This window comes from Equus przewalskii, chromosome 20 (assembly GCF_037783145.1).
Source record: "Equus przewalskii isolate Varuska chromosome 20, EquPr2, whole genome shotgun sequence".
NCBI lineage: Eukaryota > Metazoa > Chordata > Mammalia > Perissodactyla > Equidae > Equus > Equus przewalskii.
This window is the reverse complement of record NC_091850.1, coordinates 4,010,867-4,029,826: the sequence shown is the minus strand read 5'-3', so window position 1 is coordinate 4,029,826 and position 18,960 is coordinate 4,010,867. Positions and strand designations below refer to the sequence as shown.

Sequence of the window (18,960 nt, the reverse complement as noted above, 5' to 3'; positions counted from 1 at the left end):
CAATGTTATATGTCAATTATATCTCAATAAAACTGGAAAACATGAATTAAAAAAAGGAAGGAAAGAAAGAAATGTATGTTATCATGTCACCATTAAAAAATTAAAAACCCGCACATGGATGTTTATAGCAGCTTTATTCATAATTGCCAAAACTTGAAAGCAACCAAGTTGTCCTTCAGTAGGTGAATGGAAAAATAAACTATGGTACATTCAGATAACGGAATATTATTTGGTGCTAAAAAGAAATGAGCTATCAAGCCATGAAAAGACACAGAGGAACCTTAAATGCATTGCTAAGTGAAGGAAGCCAATCTGAAATGGCTACATACTGTATGATTCCAACTGTATGATACGCTGGAAAAGGCAATGCTATGGAGATTGTAAAAAGATCAGTGGTTGCCAGGGGTTGGGGGGAGGAAGAGCACAGAGGATTTTTACGGCAGTAAAACTACTCTGTTTGAGACCATAATGATGGATACATGTCACTATTTATCTGTCCAAACCCACAGAATGTACAATACCAAGAGTGACCCAGGGGTGAACTACAGACAATGACTTGGTTTGTTTTTTTGGGTTTTCTTTTTTTGGTAACAATGTACCACTCCGGTGGGAGAAGCTGATAACCAGGGAGGGTATAAATGCATGGGGGCAGGAGATATATAGGAAATCACTGTACTTTTCTCTCACTGCACTTTTGCTTGAACCTAAAACTACTCTAATACAAGAGTTTTTTTAAGTTGGCCGGCCATAAAATCATATTTTCAAAGTGTGAGAAAAGAAAATTGCCCTCCTCTAATTTGGCATTGAAGATTCAAATGGAGAAAACAATTACAGTCAAGCAGAAATTGACATGCTGTTTCTCCAAAACTCTTTGGTGATCTTTGAAGTGGCCATAAGGAGGCCAGACAAGGATGAACTAACTGCCCCTAAACTGTTTGAAGTTATGACAAAAACTCATACCATGAAAAATGACTCCTGTTTTAAAATAAGACTGCTTCTGAATTCAAAATGTCACCAGAAAGCGGCAGTCAAATTAAACAGTATGTTCTCAGTTTCTTGCCTAAAAATGTAACTATTTGTAATTCAACTTTGATTTCACAACTTCAAATTACCTCTATGTTTTAAAACCATTGTCCTTGAAAAAGGGAGGTTTAACTTATGATGACATCCAATGTGCTTCACAGTGTTCAAAAATAATGAACATTTTGGACACATTTTGGCATATGATGAATTTATAGATGCAAAGACCTGATTGACAAATAGCTGGTCTGCAAAATAAATCTAATTTGGAGAGCTAGAAATTAATTCCTACAAGTCAAAAAAGCCTGTTGTTACTAGTAAGTAAAATCCATACTGAAAGCTTCTAGTTGAGAGGATATTTAGCTTGGAATGACACCAAAAATCAGAGTAATTGTGGGCTTGATAATTACTTGACAAATGCTCCTTTGAGTTAGTTTTATCACTTCATAAAAGAAAAGGATGTCCTAAAGGTTGCAGTCCCTTCAGAGAAGTATTATTGGAAAAGAAAACTGTAAATAAAAATATCCTACTGTGTAATGGGACAGAAAGCAATGTCATCGTCATTTTTATTATAGTATATCTAAGTCCTATTGCATTTATGTTCTCCTTTTACAAAGTCTTACTTATGTATCTTAAGAATATGCGACAATATAGCCTACAAAATTCAAATATCCAATAAAAAGTTTAAAAATTAGTTCAAATTGCTGAGTCAAAAAACAAAGAAACAAAAATATCGTACTATATACAATACACATTGCTACTGTTTTGTTCAAACAGCATTTATGTAACAAAAAGTAAATAGCACAAAATAATATCTCATTTCAAATAAACACCACTTTTGCATATTTTTATGTTAAAGTAGCACTTTGGGTGCGTAATTATTACCTATTACATGATGGCTCTCGTCCAATGCGGCTGTGTCCCGTGTTGGCTCTCTAAGCCAGCCAGCACAGCCGCCTGCCCAGGACCCCGCAGGAAGCGCTTCCCCGGCCGGCGGAGAACCACCCAGAAACCACCGCCCCCCGCCCCTCCCAAGCCCCCACGGCAAACCCCGCCCCTTCGGCGTGCCCAGGCCTCGGCCCCTGTACGCGGGCCCTTCCCTGATTGGCCCCGCCTCCGCAGAGTCCAGGCTCCGCCCCTGTGACCCAGACAGCCGGATGTGTTCTCGGAGGAGGGCTCACCTCTTCCGGTTCAGTTTGTCGTGGTGGCGCCCCGTCCGCCTTGTCTCGCCTTTTCCGGTCTCAGTCGGCCGTGGCTGGGCGGAAGGCCACCTGAGTCCTTTCAAGCCCTCTCTGTCATGGCGGCCTCCTGCCTCTCCTTCCGGCCACAGCCTGTCATGGCGGCGCCCTGAGTAGCCACTTCCGGACTCAGCCCCTTACGTTACCCTGGCTCTTCCCATTCCCGGCTGCCACAGCGGCGCCCAGGGCTCACCGGAAGTAAAACCTCGGAAGTGAGGCGGTGCCTCTGCCCGGAAGCGAGCGCGGCGCTGGGAAAGATGGCGGCGGCAGCGGCGGCGGCGGCGGCAGGCAACGCGGTGTCTTGTGGGGCCCGGCCCGGCGGGCAGCCCAAGCCCGGGCCGCAGCCGCGTACGCTCCTTGCCGCCGGGCCAGCGCTGATAGCGAGCGGCGACGAGCTGGTGGCCGCCGTGTGGCCGTATCGGCGGCTGGCGGTGCTGCGGCGCCTCACGGTGCTGCCGTTCGCGGGGTTGCTCTACCCGGCCTGGCTGGGCGCCGCGGCCGCCGGCTGCTGGGGCTGGGGCAACAGCTGGGCGCAGGTCCCTGAGGCTGCGCTGCTCGTGCTTGCCTCCATCTGCCTCGCGCACGCGCTCACTGTCCTCTCGGGGCATTGGTCCGTGCACGCGCACTGCGCGCTCACCTGCACTCCGGTAAGTGCACGGGCACGAGCCGGGCCTCGCCGCGAATCGCAGCACGGCGTTCGGGTTGGTTCTGGGCTCGGCCCGGGCCCAGCATCTACTGGGCTTGGGTTCCCAGGGGCGTCCTCTGCGCTTCTGCGCTGGCTAAATCCTGGACCCACTGCTGACTTGCTGTGCGACCTGGCGTGGTCTGACTCTCTTCCCTCCTCTGGAATTTCCCCCTGGTGCAGTCATTTAGATCCATAAGGTAATACCTATAGGAAGGTTAACGTGGGGCTTGGCGTATGGCGCTGTTTGATAGAGCTTGTTAATGCCAGCTTCCATAATAGCGAGTACTGGGTTGTTTCTCCTGGAAACACTCCTGCTTTGTTTTTCTTCTGTGTCTTACCTTGGTTTTTAAAGTGGGAGGCCAGACCTGCAGGGTGGGTTTCCCTGTCTGTGAAGCTTGGTTTGAGAACTCTGCTGTCCAGTGCTCAGAAGCCTTCGGGTAGTACAACCCAAACGAGCTTGGAATGCAGTTAATCGCAGTGTTTAAGAGAAGCAGGAGCTATTTGTTAGCAAGTGACTTATGGCAGGGTTGGAGTCAGGAATGCTGAGGTCAACCTGCAGCCAGCCTCCCCTCTGATCCCAGATCTGTGTTTGCTGAAAGAAGAGGGAAAGGGAACAGCACCAAGGGCTGCAGAGAGAGACAGAACAGCCCCCCCGCCACACTCCCTTATCCCAGGGGACGGGTTCAAACTTCTGAGCTTGGTGGCTTCAAGTCAGTACAGTGAGAGACCCTAGTGAGGGACAAAAAAATGAAGGGGAGTTGAAGAGAGTGTGACATCCCCCAAACTCTTAGCTGTGTTTTGGCCTGCACCTAAAAAGTGTGACTGTTAACTTCCTCTCCAGGGATGGAGAACAAGGAGGAGCTAAGCAGCTGTGGGGTTAGGATAGGCAGATCTGAGTTTGCTTCAGAGCTCTCAGGGTGCGCTGCTCTCTGGGTTTCAATTTCCTCTTGTGTAAAGTGAGAACCATAGTGCCTACCTCAGGGTACCATCGTGAGAAGAAATAGATGACATTTGCAAAGCACCTGGCATGGGGCTGCCCCATGTAGCACTTTGCACTTTTCTTCTATGAAGTCACCAGAGTTCCTAGATATGTCTTCTGTTGTTATTTTCTGCCGGCTTTAGTGGCCCATAGACTCCCCAAGGGGTGGGGCCTTGTTTCTTGGGGTCACCATGGTGGCCCCCCTACCCCAAAAACACACGTCACAGGGTCTGCCAGAGAGTGGTGGATGGATACAGCTCAGGACTGAAGGAGTGCTAACAGAGCCCCATTCCATGCCTCCGTGTCTTAGGTGCTGAGGAAACAGCAGTAAACAAAACAGACGAAACCCTTCACCTTCGTGGTATTGGTGGGGGGGATAGAACTTGTCCTCAGCTGACGATGCTAAAGAGGGAGAGAATCAGGACGAGGATAGGAATGTCATGAGGGAACTTTAGATGGAGCAGCCAGGGAAGGCCTCCTGAGAAGGTGACATCTGAGCAAAGGCCTGAAGCTGGTTGTATGAGTAAGTACTCCAGGCAGAGAAAACAGCTCGTGCCAAGGCCCTTAGTCAAGGCATGGACAAGCCTCAAGCCTCATCATTCCTAATCCCTTGAGGATACAGCCTGAAGCGGGATGGGAGGGCAGGAAGCAGCAGGCCAGGTAGGCTGTCACAGAGCTTGTCTCACGTGGATTGAGGGCACACCTCTTGCCAGGTGGCATTCTTCCTGTTTGAGTTCCTGTCATCTTCAGCAGTCTTCGGTGTTGGTTGCTGTCCATGACCCCAGTTTTATGATATGGGACCAAAGGTGTGGCAAGGTGTTGTTCTTTGTCCAAGTGACAGACTAGGGAGTGGCCAAGCCAGCACTTGGAGCCCAGTGGCATGTTCTGGAACATGTGCACAGAGCTGCTGTACCTGCAGCCTCCCCAGTGAGGGCTGTGGAGCTGGGGGTTAAGAAGGGCTCAGCACAGCGCTTTGCCTCTTGCAGGAGTATGACCCCAGCAAAGTGACCTTCGTGAAGGTGGTGCCAACCCCCAACAATGGCTCCACTGAGCTTGTGGCCCTGCATCGCAATGAGGTAGGGACTGCCTGCGAGGCTGCCCTAGCATGGCTTGGGTGGGATTCCCAGGCGCTGACACGCCCAGATCAGGGGCCTGTGCCACAGACACATGTTCTCCCACAGGGCGAAGATGGGCAGGAGGTGCTGTCCTTTGAATTCCAGAAAATAAAGTATTCCTACGACGCTCTAGAGAAGAAGCGGTTCCTCCCAGTGGCCTTTCCCGTGGGAAATGCCTTCTCATACTACCAGAGCAACAGAGGGTTCCAGGAGGACTCGGAGATCCGCGCAGCCGAGAAGAAGTTTGGGAGCAACAAGTGAGTCCCCATGTCCCCATGCATTGCCCCTGCTGGCAGAAGTTGGGCTCTGCCCATGGTTACAATCTAGCTGCCTGGCCATGCTCCCAAGTCTGGGTGCCTGCGAAGGAGGACGGAAGAGTCCACCTTTTCAGCAAAACCTCCTAGATGAAGGTGGCCAGCACCCTCTGAGAAACCTGCTCTAGTCTAGTGTACCCTGAACTTACCTGTGACAAGACTCCTGGAGGGCTCGCAGGCGAGAGCGCTTCCCCATGGCAGGGGCATCTCTTGGTGGGAGCCTGGCCTGTGGCCCACAAGGCTTGACTGCTGTTCCTTATCTCGTTATTATTTAGTTCTCCTCTTTGTTTTGAATTTTTTCATTAAGCGTAAGTTTTCGATGTTTTCCCCGTCCATATCCTTGCACTTCAGGAATGGTGATAAAACGATGTCAGCAAGCAGAAAAGTTCTCAGTTGTACCATGTGGAATGGCAGATGCTCTGTACGAGCTTTCTGCTTTAATCACCAAAACCACCCATGCTGACATGTGGCTGAGAGGGGACAGAGCTGGGCTCTAGAGCCCCTGTCCTGGCCACCAGGACAATCATCCTCAACCAAAAATCCTCAAAACCTCTAGGGAACCTTTCCTGGGTTAATTGCTGTTCAGAGAACTACAAACATGTTTATCACAACTATCGATCTACTATGAAGATGTTTAAGAAGCATTTACCATCCCCCCCACCCAGGTCAACCACAGTGGCAGCCTGGCACATTCCCTTTCATACCATCCCTACTCATGCAGATGTGCCCGACGCAATACAGGATGAGGCTCAATTGTTGTTTGTTCACAGTGGGGCCCCTTATTTTCTCACATCCCATGTCCAGGACATCCCTCCACTTCAAGGGCAGCGTGACGGTGGCCCTAGTTGTTCTGGCCGGTCACCTGGCCACATGGGCCCACTATACAGTGTCATAGAACACACCTTAGGCCTAGTTCTTCATATTCCAGGGCTTTTATTCAGGGAGTTTTTAGCAAATAGCGGCTCCAGACCTCCCCTCTCCAAAGTGGAGTGAGACTCAGGCACCATATTTTAGGCCCCAGGGGACTCCCTGGCACCCAGCTGCTGGCCGCCTCTGTGCAGCTTCAGGGCTCCTGTCCCACAGTCAGACATTCACTCTCCAGTTGCCTTGTCGCCCGACCAGATGGGTTCTTGTCTCGCACCAGCCCCGCTTGGGTGGATGGCTGCCTGAAGAGCCTGTTGCTGATTCAGAAACTTCATCTGGGTTCTGTGGAGCACAAGGCTGGGAGTGGGCAGCAAGTCTACCCCGGTACCTTGGGAACCAGGAAAGCCATATTTGAGTGGAGCGTCCTGTCTAGAGGGTTCCTGGAGCACTTCATTTCCCAGGGAGGCCTGCAGTGCCCCCAGGTAGCAGTGTCAGAGTAGGGCCTCCACGGTCTCCACCACGAGTAGAGAACAGGATCTGGTCTCTTGTAGGGCTGAGATGGTGGTGCCCGACTTCTCGGAGCTGTTCAAGGAGAGAGCCACAGCACCATTCTTTGTGTTCCAGGTAAAGCAGCAGCTCTGGCCCTTTTCCTCACCCTGTTCCTTAGTGCTTTCACAGCCAAAGCAACCCGTATGCACCTCTAAACCCAAAAACCTTTCCCTCCCCTCATGGGTCCAAGCCCATGGGTGGAATCTTGGTGTGCCATCCCAGCCTCTGCAGGGGTATATATGGCATTCCCATGGACAGATGGGTGGGTGCAGGGACAGACTGGCCCATGTCCCACAGGTGTTCTGCGTGGGGCTCTGGTGTCTGGACGAATACTGGTACTACAGCGTCTTCACACTCTCCATGCTGGTGGCTTTTGAGGCCTCTCTGGTGCAGCAGCAGATGCGTAACATGTCAGAGATCCGGAAGATGGGCAATAAGCCTCACATGATCCAGGTGTGGCCAGCAGGGAGACCGAATGGGGAGGGCTCCTGTTGGTCTTGGGGCAGGCACAGGGCAGAAGCAGGGTGCTGTCAGCTCTGGGGATGTCCCCACACCATGTGCGCCTGAACACCCAGAGCTGATGACACCTTGCTCTCACCCAGGTTTACCGAAGCCGCAAGTGGAGGCCCGTCGCCAGCGACGAGATTGTTCCCGGGGACATCGTCTCCATCGGTGAGACTCAGTTCTACTCTGTCCCAGTGGGAGCCCCTGGCTTGGGCTTCTGTCCAACCCTCCTGCCCCTGCCCTGCAGGCCGCTCCCCACAGGAGAACCTGGTACCGTGTGATGTGCTCCTGCTGCGGGGCCGCTGCATTGTGGACGAGGCCATGCTCACAGGGGAGTCAGTGCCACAGATGAAGGTGCTTGGGGGTTCGGGGGTGTCCTTAGTCTATTCACACACGTTGCTGTCCCATTCACAGAGGAGGAAACAGGCCAGGAGAGGGCTGATGGCTGGGCCGGGATCCCACCCAGGCACAGATGGCGGAGGGTGGAGCCCCTGGCCCCGGAGGCTGTAGGAGGCAAAGTGGGTGCAGCATCTCGATGGAGCTGCTGAGTTTCCTGCCAGTCAGAAGCCTAGGCAAAGGGCAGCTGGGTGGCAATGGAGAGAGGGAAGGAGATAAGAGGCCAAGAGCATCAGGGGAATGGCCAGGCACCCTGGGGTGTCAGACTGAGGTGAGCTGAGAAACGGGGAGGGTGTGAATCCTGGGTGTGGCCAGGTGTGGAGTCACGGGAGTCGTCACTGCACATGCAGGTAGAGCACACAAGGCAGAGGCACCTGTACCTGGCGAGATGCACTGGGTTGGACAGGGAGCTCTATGAGGGTCAGGTGAGCTCCTCCCAGACCCAGGGTCTAGCTCTCCAGAGACTAGGGACAGAGGAGGAAGCTGAGGTGGGACCGGCATCAGCTTTACCATACTACTTTCCTCCCCAGGAGCCCATTGAAGATCTCAGCCCCAACCGAGTGCTGGACCTCCAGGCCGACTCCCGGCTCCACGTCATCTTCGGGGGCACCAAGGTGGTGCAGCACATTCCCCCACAGAAGGCCACCACAGGCCTGAAGCGTAGGTGCCTCAGGGCATCTGGGGGTGTCTTGGCCTTGCCACCCCCACTATCCCCATGTGTGCTTGCCCATGAGGGAATCGGGACAAGCAGACACGAGTGACACTGTCTCTACTTGTCTCCCCAGCGGTTGACAACGGGTGCGTGGCCTACGTCCTGAGGACTGGATTCAACACATCCCAGGTATGGTGCCTTACCCGGTTCTGGAGACGGTGGGCCCAAGGTGGGTGGTGGACAGTTGAGACGGAGGCCCTTTCAGACCCCAGAACGTCCACCCCACAGGCTCGTTCTGACAGCAGGTCTGGGGATGAGGGCCAGGGTGCAGAGGTAAGCCCCAGGCCAAGCTCGTTCTCCCAAGCTGAGGTGCTAGTAGTGAGCACAGACAGCATATGGGCTATTACCACACACTTTGGGGTGTGAACAGAGTCTTAACTGTAAACTCTTCACTAAAGCAGGCTGAGGACTACCTGATGGAACTGATAATCAAATTTCCTTCCAGAAAGCTCGTCTCATATCTCACCCACTTCTTTCCCTGACCCGCAGGCCTCAGCTGCTGGTCTCCATAGCTCCGTAGCTCTTGGCTGAGTGGCAGCTGCCCACGTAGCTGTGTGGTCCCTGAGACAGCTGCGTCATTGGCTACAGGGCTCACTTGTGGGCATAGGGCAGGCATTCCCCATCAGCAGAGGGAGAAACTGGCCCTTGTTCTCAGGCTGCCACCCCCGTAAGAAAAATCTCTGTTCCTCCATCTCTCTAGGGCAAGCTGCTGCGCACCATCCTATTTGGGGTCAAGAGGGTTACTGCGAACAACCTAGAAACCTTCATCTTCATCCTCTTTCTCCTGGTCTTTGCCATCGCAGCAGCCGCCTATGTGTGGATTGAAGGTGAGCGCCATGGCCCCCCCCACCTGTCTGCTGGCCCTACACCCACGGCCCCAGGCTGGCAAGCCCTGTCTCTACAGGTACTAAGGACCCCAGCCGGAACCGCTACAAGCTGTTTCTGGAATGCACGCTGATTCTCACCTCAGTTGTGCCCCCTGAGCTGCCCATCGAGCTGTCTCTGGCCGTCAACACCTCCCTCATCGCCCTGGCTAAGCTCTGTGAGTCTCTGGGACAGGGCCGGGGTGCCAAGCAGGCTGGGGCCTGGTGGGACCCCTGACCCTGGCTCCCACCTCGCAGACATGTACTGCACAGAGCCCTTCCGGATCCCCTTTGCCGGCAAGGTGGAAGTGTGTTGCTTCGATAAGACGGGGACCTTGACCAGTGACAGCCTGGTGGTGCGAGGCGTGGCTGGGCTCAGGTGAGCATTGGGGGCCTGGGCCACAAGGCGCTCAGCAGAGGGTGTTCTGGAAGCTCAGAGGACACACAGCTGCCCAGCCCAATCCCCTGAAGTGAGGGCCTATTAGAAGTCCAATCTGGAGGGCTCCCCATGCAGTCCTCAGTGTGAGTGACAGAGGCATGGGGGCTCAGCTTGGGCCCCAAGCAGCTGCATGAATTCTAGGGGCATCTGTGAGATGGACATAGGTGTCACAAGGACCAAGACAACACTCCCCCCAGCCCCACATAGTGACTGGCACAGAGTTTGGGGGCTCCTCTGTCATCCTGGCTGGCAATTCCCAGGGGTCCCTCCACTTGGCTCGCCTCCACCCTATAACCAATTATTTCCCATCCTTGCAGAGATGGGAAGGAGGTGACTCCTGTGTCCAACATCCCTGTAGAAACACACCGAGCCCTGGCCTCATGCCACTCCCTTATGCAGCTGGATGATGGCACCCTTGTGGGTGACCCCCTGGAGAAGGCTATGCTGACAGCCGTAGACTGGACACTGACCAAAGGTGAGGGGCTGGAGCCTCAGGCCCAGTGCAGACACACCGCCAGCTCTTGTACCCCCTCCCAGGAGGGCCTCACCTCTCAGAGACACCTGTGTGTCCAACTCAGCAGCAGGCGGGTGGGCACAGGCTCAGCTCTGACCTGGGACAGGCCATGCCTTTGTGTGTCTCTCTGGGTTGGAGCCCACTCCACCTGAAGGCTCGGGGCAGGGGTTTCCAAGCCAAGGTCTCGCAGCTCTGACCCCTCCTGGAGCCAGGAGCCCCCTCAGACTCCGGGCCTGGGGCTGGGGGAGGAAGAGGGTGGAGAGGGCAGGGGGGGCTTGGCTGCCTCTTTGGAGCGAAGGCCCTCAGGACTCGTACTTATTTGTTTCCAGATGAGAAAGTATTCCCCCGAAGTATTAAAACTCAGGGGCTGAAAATTCACCAGCGCTTTCATTTTGCCAGTGCCCTAAAGCGAATGTCCGTGCTCGCCTCCTACGAGAAGCTCGGTTCCACCGACCTCTGCTACATCGCGACTGTGAAGGGGGCCCCTGAAACCCTGCACTCCATGGTGAGCTGGCCGCAGCCCAGGGAAGGGAGGTGGGCACAGAGCAGTCAGTGACATCCCCCTGCGTTCTCTGCAGTTCTCCCAGTGCCCACCCGACTACCATCACATCCACACGGAGATTTCCCGGGAAGGAGCCCGCGTCCTGGCGCTGGGGTACAAGGAGCTGGGGCACCTCACTCACCAGCAGGTAAGGGCCCAGGTTCCCTACTTGCTGCCCTGCCAGCCCCTCGGCTCTATCGCCTCCTGTCACCCGCAGTGCTGCGTGAGTGGACGTGATTTCATCTTCATCTTGGCCTCTACCTTTGGAGGCCCTGAGTGGCGCTCAGTCCTCAGTCCCTTCTCTGCTTCACGCCGCGCCCCTCATCGGACCCCATCCCATCCTGGCACCTCCTACAGAGCCTTCTCCCAGCCTCCTACCTCTTCACCCTTGGATCCTTACACAGGAGGCATCTTGGATTTCCCAGCTCTGGCCCAGCTCCACCCTTGCCCTGCCCAACCACCTGGTCACCACATTGTCTTGGGCATCCCTGGCTCTCGCTCACACCCCACTTCCCACTACCAGCTCTCCTCCCATCTCCACTACCAATGCTGCTCCTTCACCTGCTCTCCTCTCAGTCCTCATCCAGTCTACTTGCCCCCAGAGGGTGCGAGATTTCTTCCAGAAAAAACGACAGGTCACCACCCTGTTTTCAGAGCCCAGGTTGAGGCTTACAGCCCTGCCCATTCCTGAAAGTGGTCACAGCCCCTCTCAGAGTCAGCCCACTCAGTGCTGGCCCCCGACCCTTTCTGCCTCATTCCCCTACCTTCATCTCTCCTCAGGCACTCAGCATTCAGATCTCTGTGATTTGCTTTATTACACGTCTCCTCCAGTAGAAGACAAGCTCCGTGAGGGCAGGGAGTTTTGGGTTTCTGATGTGAAGCAGAGGATGAGCGTCTGCTCAGTGGTTAACAAAGGAGAGTCTCGACCTTATCATCTCAGAAGCTGAGCCACAGGGGCTCCATGCTGTGCTGTTGTCAGTGTCAGCGAGTAGAGACACCATCCGGGGGCTGGGACCACTCAGCCACTGCCAAGCCTCTGGCGCCAGGGTGCCTAGCGCCCTACCCCTGCCTCTTACCTTCTGTCCTCAAGTGTTCCTCCTGTGAGGACAGGGCCTTCCCTGACCTCCCCCACCCCAAGCATGGGAATGGGTGGGGACAGGTCGTGAGGGCAGCCCCACATCTATCCACAGGCCCGGGAGGTGAAGCGGGAGACCCTGGAGTGCAACCTCAAGTTCGTCGGCTTCATCGTGGTTTCCTGCCCACTCAAGGCCGACTCCAAGGCTGTGATCCGTGAGATCCAGAACGCATCCCACCGGGTATGGCTGCCAGACCCCTCCCCACTGGGCCCCAAGGGAGGCAGAGTGGTCACATCTCCTTACAGAGAGGGGGATGTGACATCAGGGGACAGTTCTATCCTCAGTGGTACAACCAGGCTTGGGTGTCCAGGTGTCAGCAGCAAGGACGTCTTAGATTTTGGCCGAGTGCCATCATTGCTCGGGCGCTCACACTGCTCTGGGCCTGAGGATGCTCTGGGACCTGACCTGTGCCCACCCTCCTCACATCTCCTCCGACCCCTAGTGTTCCTGGGAGGTGAGGTCTATTCCCTGACTCTCTATCTCATCCTAGAGAGGAGAAAACTGAGGCTGCTTCAGGGGATGTGGAGGCAACACTGAGGCCACATCCATCTGTCTTGTGGTTTTGTGTTTTCTAGTTTGGGACTCAGGATGCAGTTTAGAGTCTGGGAGGTGAGCCATCTCAGAGGGTGGTGACATAATTAGTCCACACCTGACCCTCAGCAGTCACAACCTGTCTTCCCGTCACTGGGCTCTAAGCCAGGAGGCCAGAGCCTATGTCCTTGCACCTGGGGAAGCTACCAAGCCAAGAGGATCCACGCCAAGGGTTGATTCTTAGATTGTATTGCAAATAGAGGCTATGGCCATTCTCAGGAAGGTACACATGTGTGTATTGTATGCATAAAACGCCCCAAGTAGGGGTGGATTGTGGTCCCTGGAAGCCCATTCCCTATAAGGGGGCCAGGACCTTTCTCTGTAGCTTTCCTTAAAAGGACTCGGACACCAGGTCTCCAGGCTGCAGTAATAACTCACTGGGCCCTGCCCCACTGAGACTCCACCCTCTCCTCAGGTGGTCATGATCACAGGTGACAACCCGCTCACTGCCTGCCATGTGGCCCAGGAGCTGCACTTCATTGAAAAGGCACACACGCTGATCCTGCAGCCTCCCATGGAAAAAGGTGAGGCCCTGTGTGGCCAGGGGCTGAGCGGACCCTGAGTCCAAGGACAGCTCCCATCTGGCAGCTTGTCTGTATGCCAGGCCTGGGTGAACACGCCCCACCTCATCTAGCACCTGTGAGACAGCCCTGTCTTCTGGGCATACTTGGGCCCTCTGGCCAGAGCTCCAGACCCACATGCCCAGCAGCATGCAGGTGGTCACTGATTCCTGGATCACCAGCAACTTACAATCACAAGGTGGTTGGTTGTAGTCACATCTGCCCACGTTTCATATCCTCACACGCACCTCGGGCCTGGCAGGCTGCCTGCGTACAGCAAGGGCTCCTCTGCTGAGCGCAGGGCCTGCCAGTGCTCAGCATGGCCAGACCCCGGGCAGAGGGCTTGGTGCCTGTTACCATGTTGGTCCCTCTGGCCCTCAAGGGGGCCTTGCCATCCTCACACCACAAAGGAGGAAGCCGACTAGGTTAGCTGTTGGGCTCCTGCTTTATACACAAGGAAACGGAAATGAATCTGCTGCCTGGGTCCCTTGGTGTCACCATGGATTTGAACCCAGGTGTCTTAACTCCAGAGCTCATGGCCACAGGCTGTTCCTGAGTGACCAAGAACTGATCACTCAGTGGGCTGCAAGTAGTGCCCTGGAGTCAAACCAATTGAGGGGCAAATCCAGCTGCTGCACATCCTCGCTGGTGGGGTGGGGTCTGTCAGACACCACGGGATGGCGCCCAGTGCAGTCTGCCTCAGGAGTGACGTTCACCAGCTAGGACAGCTTCTGGAAGCTTCCAGCCCTTCCCCCAGTCTGCATTGCAGGTCCTAGCTGTCTGCCCTAGCCCACAGGTTGTGGGAAGGTGGCCCAAAGTGGCTGTCAGTACTGTTGACTGGCAGGCAAAGTTGCCCTAACAAAATGGCCACAACAAAAGCTAGGTGAAAGTTACTGTCCTACCGGGGAAGCCAGCCAGTGCCAGGAGGGCTAGTGGGCCCCCCTCAGCCATCCTTGGTGCTCAAGAGTCCCTGCCTGGGCCAGCCAGCCAGAAAGAGGAAGTAGATAGCAAGTGTCTGGCGTGAGGAAGTGACTCGGGGTGCCCTGGCCCTGGGTGAGCGGGGTTTTAAGCAGGCCCAAAGGCTGGGAGTTCATTAAGTGGGAGGCTTAGGGAAATGCCTGGCTTCTGAGGTCAGCTACCTGGGTTCGAATCTGGCTTGTTACATGGTCTCAGTGATTCAGGCCCTAGGTTCTTAAATCCGGGTTGGGAAAGATGAGGAAGAGTGGGGACCGAGACGGTCCTCCAGAGAGGAGAGACTCCGACTGGGTATTGGGGGTCCATCTGGGTGGCTGAACCCCATCTTGGACCCTGGGTACTGACCCTGCAGGTCGATCCTGTGAGTGGCACTCCATCGACGGCAGCGTTGTGCTACCCCTGGCCCAGGGCTCCCCAAAGTCACTGGCCCTGGAGCACGCACTGTGCCTCACTGGCGATGGCCTGGCACACCTGCAGGCTGAGGACCCCCAGCAGCTGCTTCGCCTCATCCCCCATGTGCAGGTGTTCGCCCGCGTGGCCCCCAAACAGAAGGTGAGTGCAGGGGATGACGGAGGTAGGCAGGGCCCTGGTGCTTCACGCAGCCCTCACTCAGCCCATCTCTGCCCATACAGGAGTTTGTCATCACCAGTCTGAAGGAGCTGGGCTACGTGACCCTCATGTGTGGGGATGGCACCAACGACGTGGGTGCTCTGAAGCATGCTGACGTGGGTGAGCCCCACGGGCTGGGGCCTTGTCCTTCCTTCACTGCTCTGCCAACACAGGCTTAGCATCAGAGACATGTCATCAAGCATGACAAGACAGTGAGGGGATGAGGCAGGGGCCCTTGGCGTTGGAGATCCAAGGGGGCTACAAAGGCAGGAAGGGACACAGGTGTCTGAGGAACAGTGCAGCCCGGGCCACCAGGGCTGGGGCAGCTGTGTGGAGCAGACCCGGCTTGGTTTGCTCAGGCGCTGCGTGGAGGCACTGAGGCCAGAGGCTGAGAGATGGGACAAGTCAGGGGACACAGTTGGAGCTGAAGCATTTGCTAAGGGTTCATACCCTCGGACAGATGCCAAATTGACGTTTAAAGACTAATGTAACAGTTTTAGTGCTTTGTAAATATTTATTTGATTTATTTATCGACTGTAGCATTTATGGAGTATTAGTTTGTAGAAGGTAAGATAGATGTTCTGAGGTTCATTGGGGAGGTTCAGCCACGAGGCCAGCAGCTCCACCTTGGCCTTGAGCAGACATCCTGCTCTGTGCTGGGCCTCAGCGTAGGGCCAGCAGGCTCCCACTGGATCCTGACACAAACACACGCCCTGCCCCTGTCCCCCACAGGTGTGGCACTCCTGGCCAATGCCCCTGAGCGGGTTGTCGAGCGGCGGCGACGGCCCCGGGACAGCCCCATCTTGAGCAACAGCAGCAGTAGGGTCACCTCCAGGGTGGCCAGGCACAGGTCGGGGCTCCCAACCCCTGAGGAGCAGCCAACCTCCCAGCGGGTGAGTCATGGGACGGGGACACCAGCACCCCCTTGTGGCCAGGTCTCACCCCTGCCACCTGCTCCACAGGACCGCCTGAGCCAGGTGCTGCGGGACCTCGAGGACGAGAGCACGCCCATCGTGAAGCTGGGGGATGCCAGCATCGCGGCACCCTTTACCTCCAAGCTTTCATCCATCCAATGCAGTGAGTCCTGCCACCCACCCCATCCCCCTGCCCACCCTTCCTGGCACCCAGGCCCACACCTACCCCCCCCACCCCCACCCCAGTCTGCCACGTGATCAAGCAGGGCCGCTGCACGCTGGTGACCACACTGCAGATGTTCAAGATTCTGGCACTCAACGCCCTCATCCTGGCATACAGTCAGAGTGTACTCTACCTGGAAGGCGTCAAGTTCAGCGACTTCCAGGCCACACTGCAGGGGCTGCTGCTGGCCGGCTGCTTCCTCTTCATTTCCCGCTCCAAGGTGGGCTGGGCCTCGAGACAAAGCAGGGGCTCTGCCCCAGCCCACGGGTATTCTCTGCCTCTGAGCCACAGTACCCACCCTGGAGGTGCTAAGAGGCTTCTCAGATTGATGGGTAGGGATGCTCAAGCCAGCCAGGGCAGGCTATTAGAGGTGCCACCATGTGTCATCCCTGCTCTTTATCACTGCAGCCCTTGGGGTGGGAACTATCGTCCCCACATTACAGATGGGAATGAGGAGGTAGGGCAGGTGCGCGCTGAGGCTCCGCCCAGTGACACAACTTGGGCCCTGGCACTGTCCATGGCCTGGGGTCTCAGGTGGGCCACACAGAGCCCCAAGGTGAGCTGGGGACAAATGGACAAACAATTATTAAGACCACTCAGAGAATGCAGTGCTGTGAAAAAAACAAAGCGGGTCCCAGACTATGCGGGAGACCTAGGGGTTGGTTGGGGAAGCCTGTGTGATGCTGGCATTGAAGCCAATGTGTAAAGAACAAGGGAGTCAGCCAGGAACTAGGCAGAAGGTCACAGACAGACGTGGGCTGACTCAAAAAGGCCTCAGTGGCTAGAGGGGGCAGGAGGTGGGCTGGGTTAACCATGGGCCCCCGAGAGGGCTTTGGGTTTGTTCTAGAGCAAGGGGAATGGGAAAGGGTGTGGATTTTAAGACCCTTGTGACTACTGTATGGAGTGTGGGCATCAAGCGAGGGTGGTGTGGCATCTGGGCTGAGGGGCTGCGGGGGTGAGCAGGTCTCTGAGGACCGGTGCTGACCCGTGACCCCCAGGATTTGGAGACCCTCTCTGCACTTGGCCTGCTAGGAGGCAGAGTGGGCTGGGGGCCCCAGGGCAAGTCTGGGCCCTGACCCCTACCCTGCCACTGCAGCCCCTCAAGACCCTCTCCCGGGAGCGGCCCCTGCCCAACATCTTCAACCTGTACACCATCCTCACGGTTGTGCTTCAGTTTTGCGTGCACTTCCTGAGTCTCGTCTACCTGTACAGTGAGGCCCAGGCCCGGAGCCCTGAGAAGTGAGTGCTGCTCTGGCATGGGGACGGACAGGGTGCTCCCAGAGGAGGCGACGTCCCTGCGGTGGGAGGTGGCACGAGGACGTGCACACAGACATAGCCCTAGGGTAACCAGGGCCAGGCCAGCAGGGTCAGCCAGGCAGATCCCTGGCTCTGTGCAAGGGCAGCGGGAGCTACAGAGGGGCCCTGATCCCCACACATCCCTGTAGGCAGGAGCAATTTGTGGACCTGTACAAGGAGTTTGAGCCAAGCCTGGTCAACAGCACCGTGTACATCATGGCCATGGCCATGCAGATGGCCACCTTTGCCATCAACTACAAGGTGAGGCCCAGCTCCTACCTGAGCATGCTTTATTCACCTGCCTGGCCCTCATAACACTCAGCCATCCGTCCATCTGTCCCTGCAGGGCCCACCCTTCATGGAGAGCCTGCCTGAGAACAGGCCCCTAGTATGGAGCCTGGCCTTGTCACTCCTGGCCATTATCGGCCTGCTTCTTGGCTCCTCACCCGACTTCAACAGCCAGTTTGGCCTCGTGGACATCCCCGTGGAGGTGAGTGGCCCTGTGGACATGGCCCTGGGACTTGGCCTGGGCTCATCTGCAGGCACCTAGCTCATCATCACTCCCTGCCCTGCAGTTCAAGCTGGTCATCACCCAGGTCCTGCTCCTGGACTTCTGCCTGGCTTTCCTGGCCGACCGCATCCTGCAGTTCTTCCTGGGGACCCCAAAGCTGAAAGTGCCTTCGTGAGACGATGGTGCCACATTCACTGCCCATCCTGCTGCCACCAGGCAGGCCCTGTGAGGGCCCCAGGAGGGAACACTGCCCCCATGGCAAGGCTGACCCAGCCTTGCCTACCAAGACTGAGCTGGGACCCCGTACAACCACCTGTGTAGGTCTGGCTGGCAGAACCAGCCTTAGGCCGGCACCTTTGGTAAATAAAGCAGCATCCAATGATTTTAAGAAGCCAAGCCTCTGCCTCTGTTTGCACCACGCAAGGGGTTGTTGGGGGGCTGGGTAGTCACCGAGGAAGGTCCCAGCAGCCTCCCCATGGGCTGTGTGAGGTCATTAACCACACCATCTGGAATGCATTCAGCACTTGGACAGGCTAAGCTCCCAGCCCAGGGAGCTTTGCATATTTCCTAGTTTAACAAGCACTCCCATATTTCTGTGATTTCAGCTTCACATTTTAACATCAGGCACTGGAAGAAGTCTTAGGATCGATGGCATTTTTCTCTTTTTAATAATACACAAAATAATAGCATGTTTTCCTCTCAGAGTGCCTTAGATGAGACGGAGTTCAATCCACATCATTACAAATACTGGCTCAGGTCATACTCAGGTCTTGGCACCCCGCAGGTGCCGTCGCCATCTCATGTCTTTGACCTGGCGGCCTGGCTGGGCCCTCGTACTGACGCTGTCCTTCCTGTTAAAGGGTTCTCACTAACAACTCAGGAATTGCAGAATACGCAGCATGAGAGCTGAGAGTCACGGCCGGTGGGAGATTTGCCTTCTCACCAGCCAAAAATTTTAGGAAGCAAAGTTATAAACATGAAGTGTTTATTTCCAGCCAGAAATTCCACTGAGTGCAAGGTGTGGGGACATTTTTATAACTTTGATAAGCTGCATGTGACCACCTCAGACCAGGGGACCCAGGCCCAGGCTTCTAGACAATCTCCCCCTCCCTGCCAATCCACTTTGGGGAGTTCTTAACCATTTCCCACCCTTCCCCCTGTCTAGCTTCCCCATTGGGTGCAGTGTGGCCCGCAGCCCAAGGAAAGTTTTGGGAGCCGAAGCCAGGAAGGGGCCAGGACCAGCTAAGTCTAGAGCAGTAGAGGTGCCAGACCCCACCCAGCACACAGGCTACTGTGGTCATGTGGAATCCTTGAGACAATTTCAGGTCACCCCCAGGGGAGCACTCTGGACTTGGCGTTTGCTGGGGATGATTCTTGGGAAGTTCAGGGCTGGCGTCTCTGCCCTGTGCCTG

General features: G+C 55.6%; 1 protein-coding gene and 1 long non-coding RNA gene across 8 annotated transcripts in view; one reads left to right on the top strand and one right to left on the bottom strand.

Annotated features, from left to right (window-relative positions):
* LOC103543225 (uncharacterized) overlaps window positions 1-2,061 on the bottom strand; it is a 209,731-nt gene extending 207,670 nt beyond the window's left edge. For 3 of the 5 annotated variants that reach the window (XR_011530263.1, XR_011530266.1, XR_011530262.1), the window contains exon 1: window positions 1,906-2,027. This is a non-coding gene — a long non-coding RNA (uncharacterized lncRNA). Of the gene's footprint in view, window positions 1-1,905 lie in introns of all 5 variants that reach the window. The other 2 variants (XR_011530265.1, XR_011530264.1) reach the window with 2 other exon arrangements.
* Window positions 2,062-2,213: 152 nt separating this feature from the next.
* On the top strand, window positions 2,214-17,939 carry ATP13A1 (ATPase 13A1). 3 transcript variants are annotated; one of them, XM_008535895.2, is made up of 26 exons: window positions 2,214-2,905; window positions 4,909-4,998; window positions 5,104-5,294; window positions 6,767-6,839; window positions 7,062-7,217; window positions 7,367-7,436; window positions 7,516-7,622; window positions 8,195-8,324; window positions 8,450-8,505; window positions 9,077-9,203; window positions 9,281-9,418; window positions 9,498-9,618; window positions 9,996-10,153; window positions 10,522-10,697; window positions 10,771-10,881; window positions 11,924-12,049; window positions 12,876-12,984; window positions 14,348-14,547; window positions 14,628-14,724; window positions 15,337-15,497; window positions 15,567-15,681; window positions 15,765-15,961; window positions 16,838-16,980; window positions 17,187-17,298; window positions 17,384-17,527; window positions 17,613-17,939. In XM_008535895.2, the coding sequence occupies exons 1-26, from the start codon at window positions 2,516-2,518 to the stop codon at window positions 17,721-17,723; spliced, it is 3,609 nt and encodes a 1,202-aa protein (XP_008534117.2). In that variant the 5' UTR covers window positions 2,214-2,515; the 3' UTR covers window positions 17,724-17,939. The 3 variants fall into 3 exon arrangements, with proteins under 3 accessions (XP_008534117.2, XP_070442849.1, XP_070442850.1); XM_070586749.1 differs by having other exon boundaries at window positions 2,497-3,140; XM_070586748.1 differs by lacking the exon at window positions 9,996-10,153 and having other exon boundaries at window positions 10,592-10,697.
* Window positions 17,940-18,960: the final 1,021 nt, after the last annotated feature.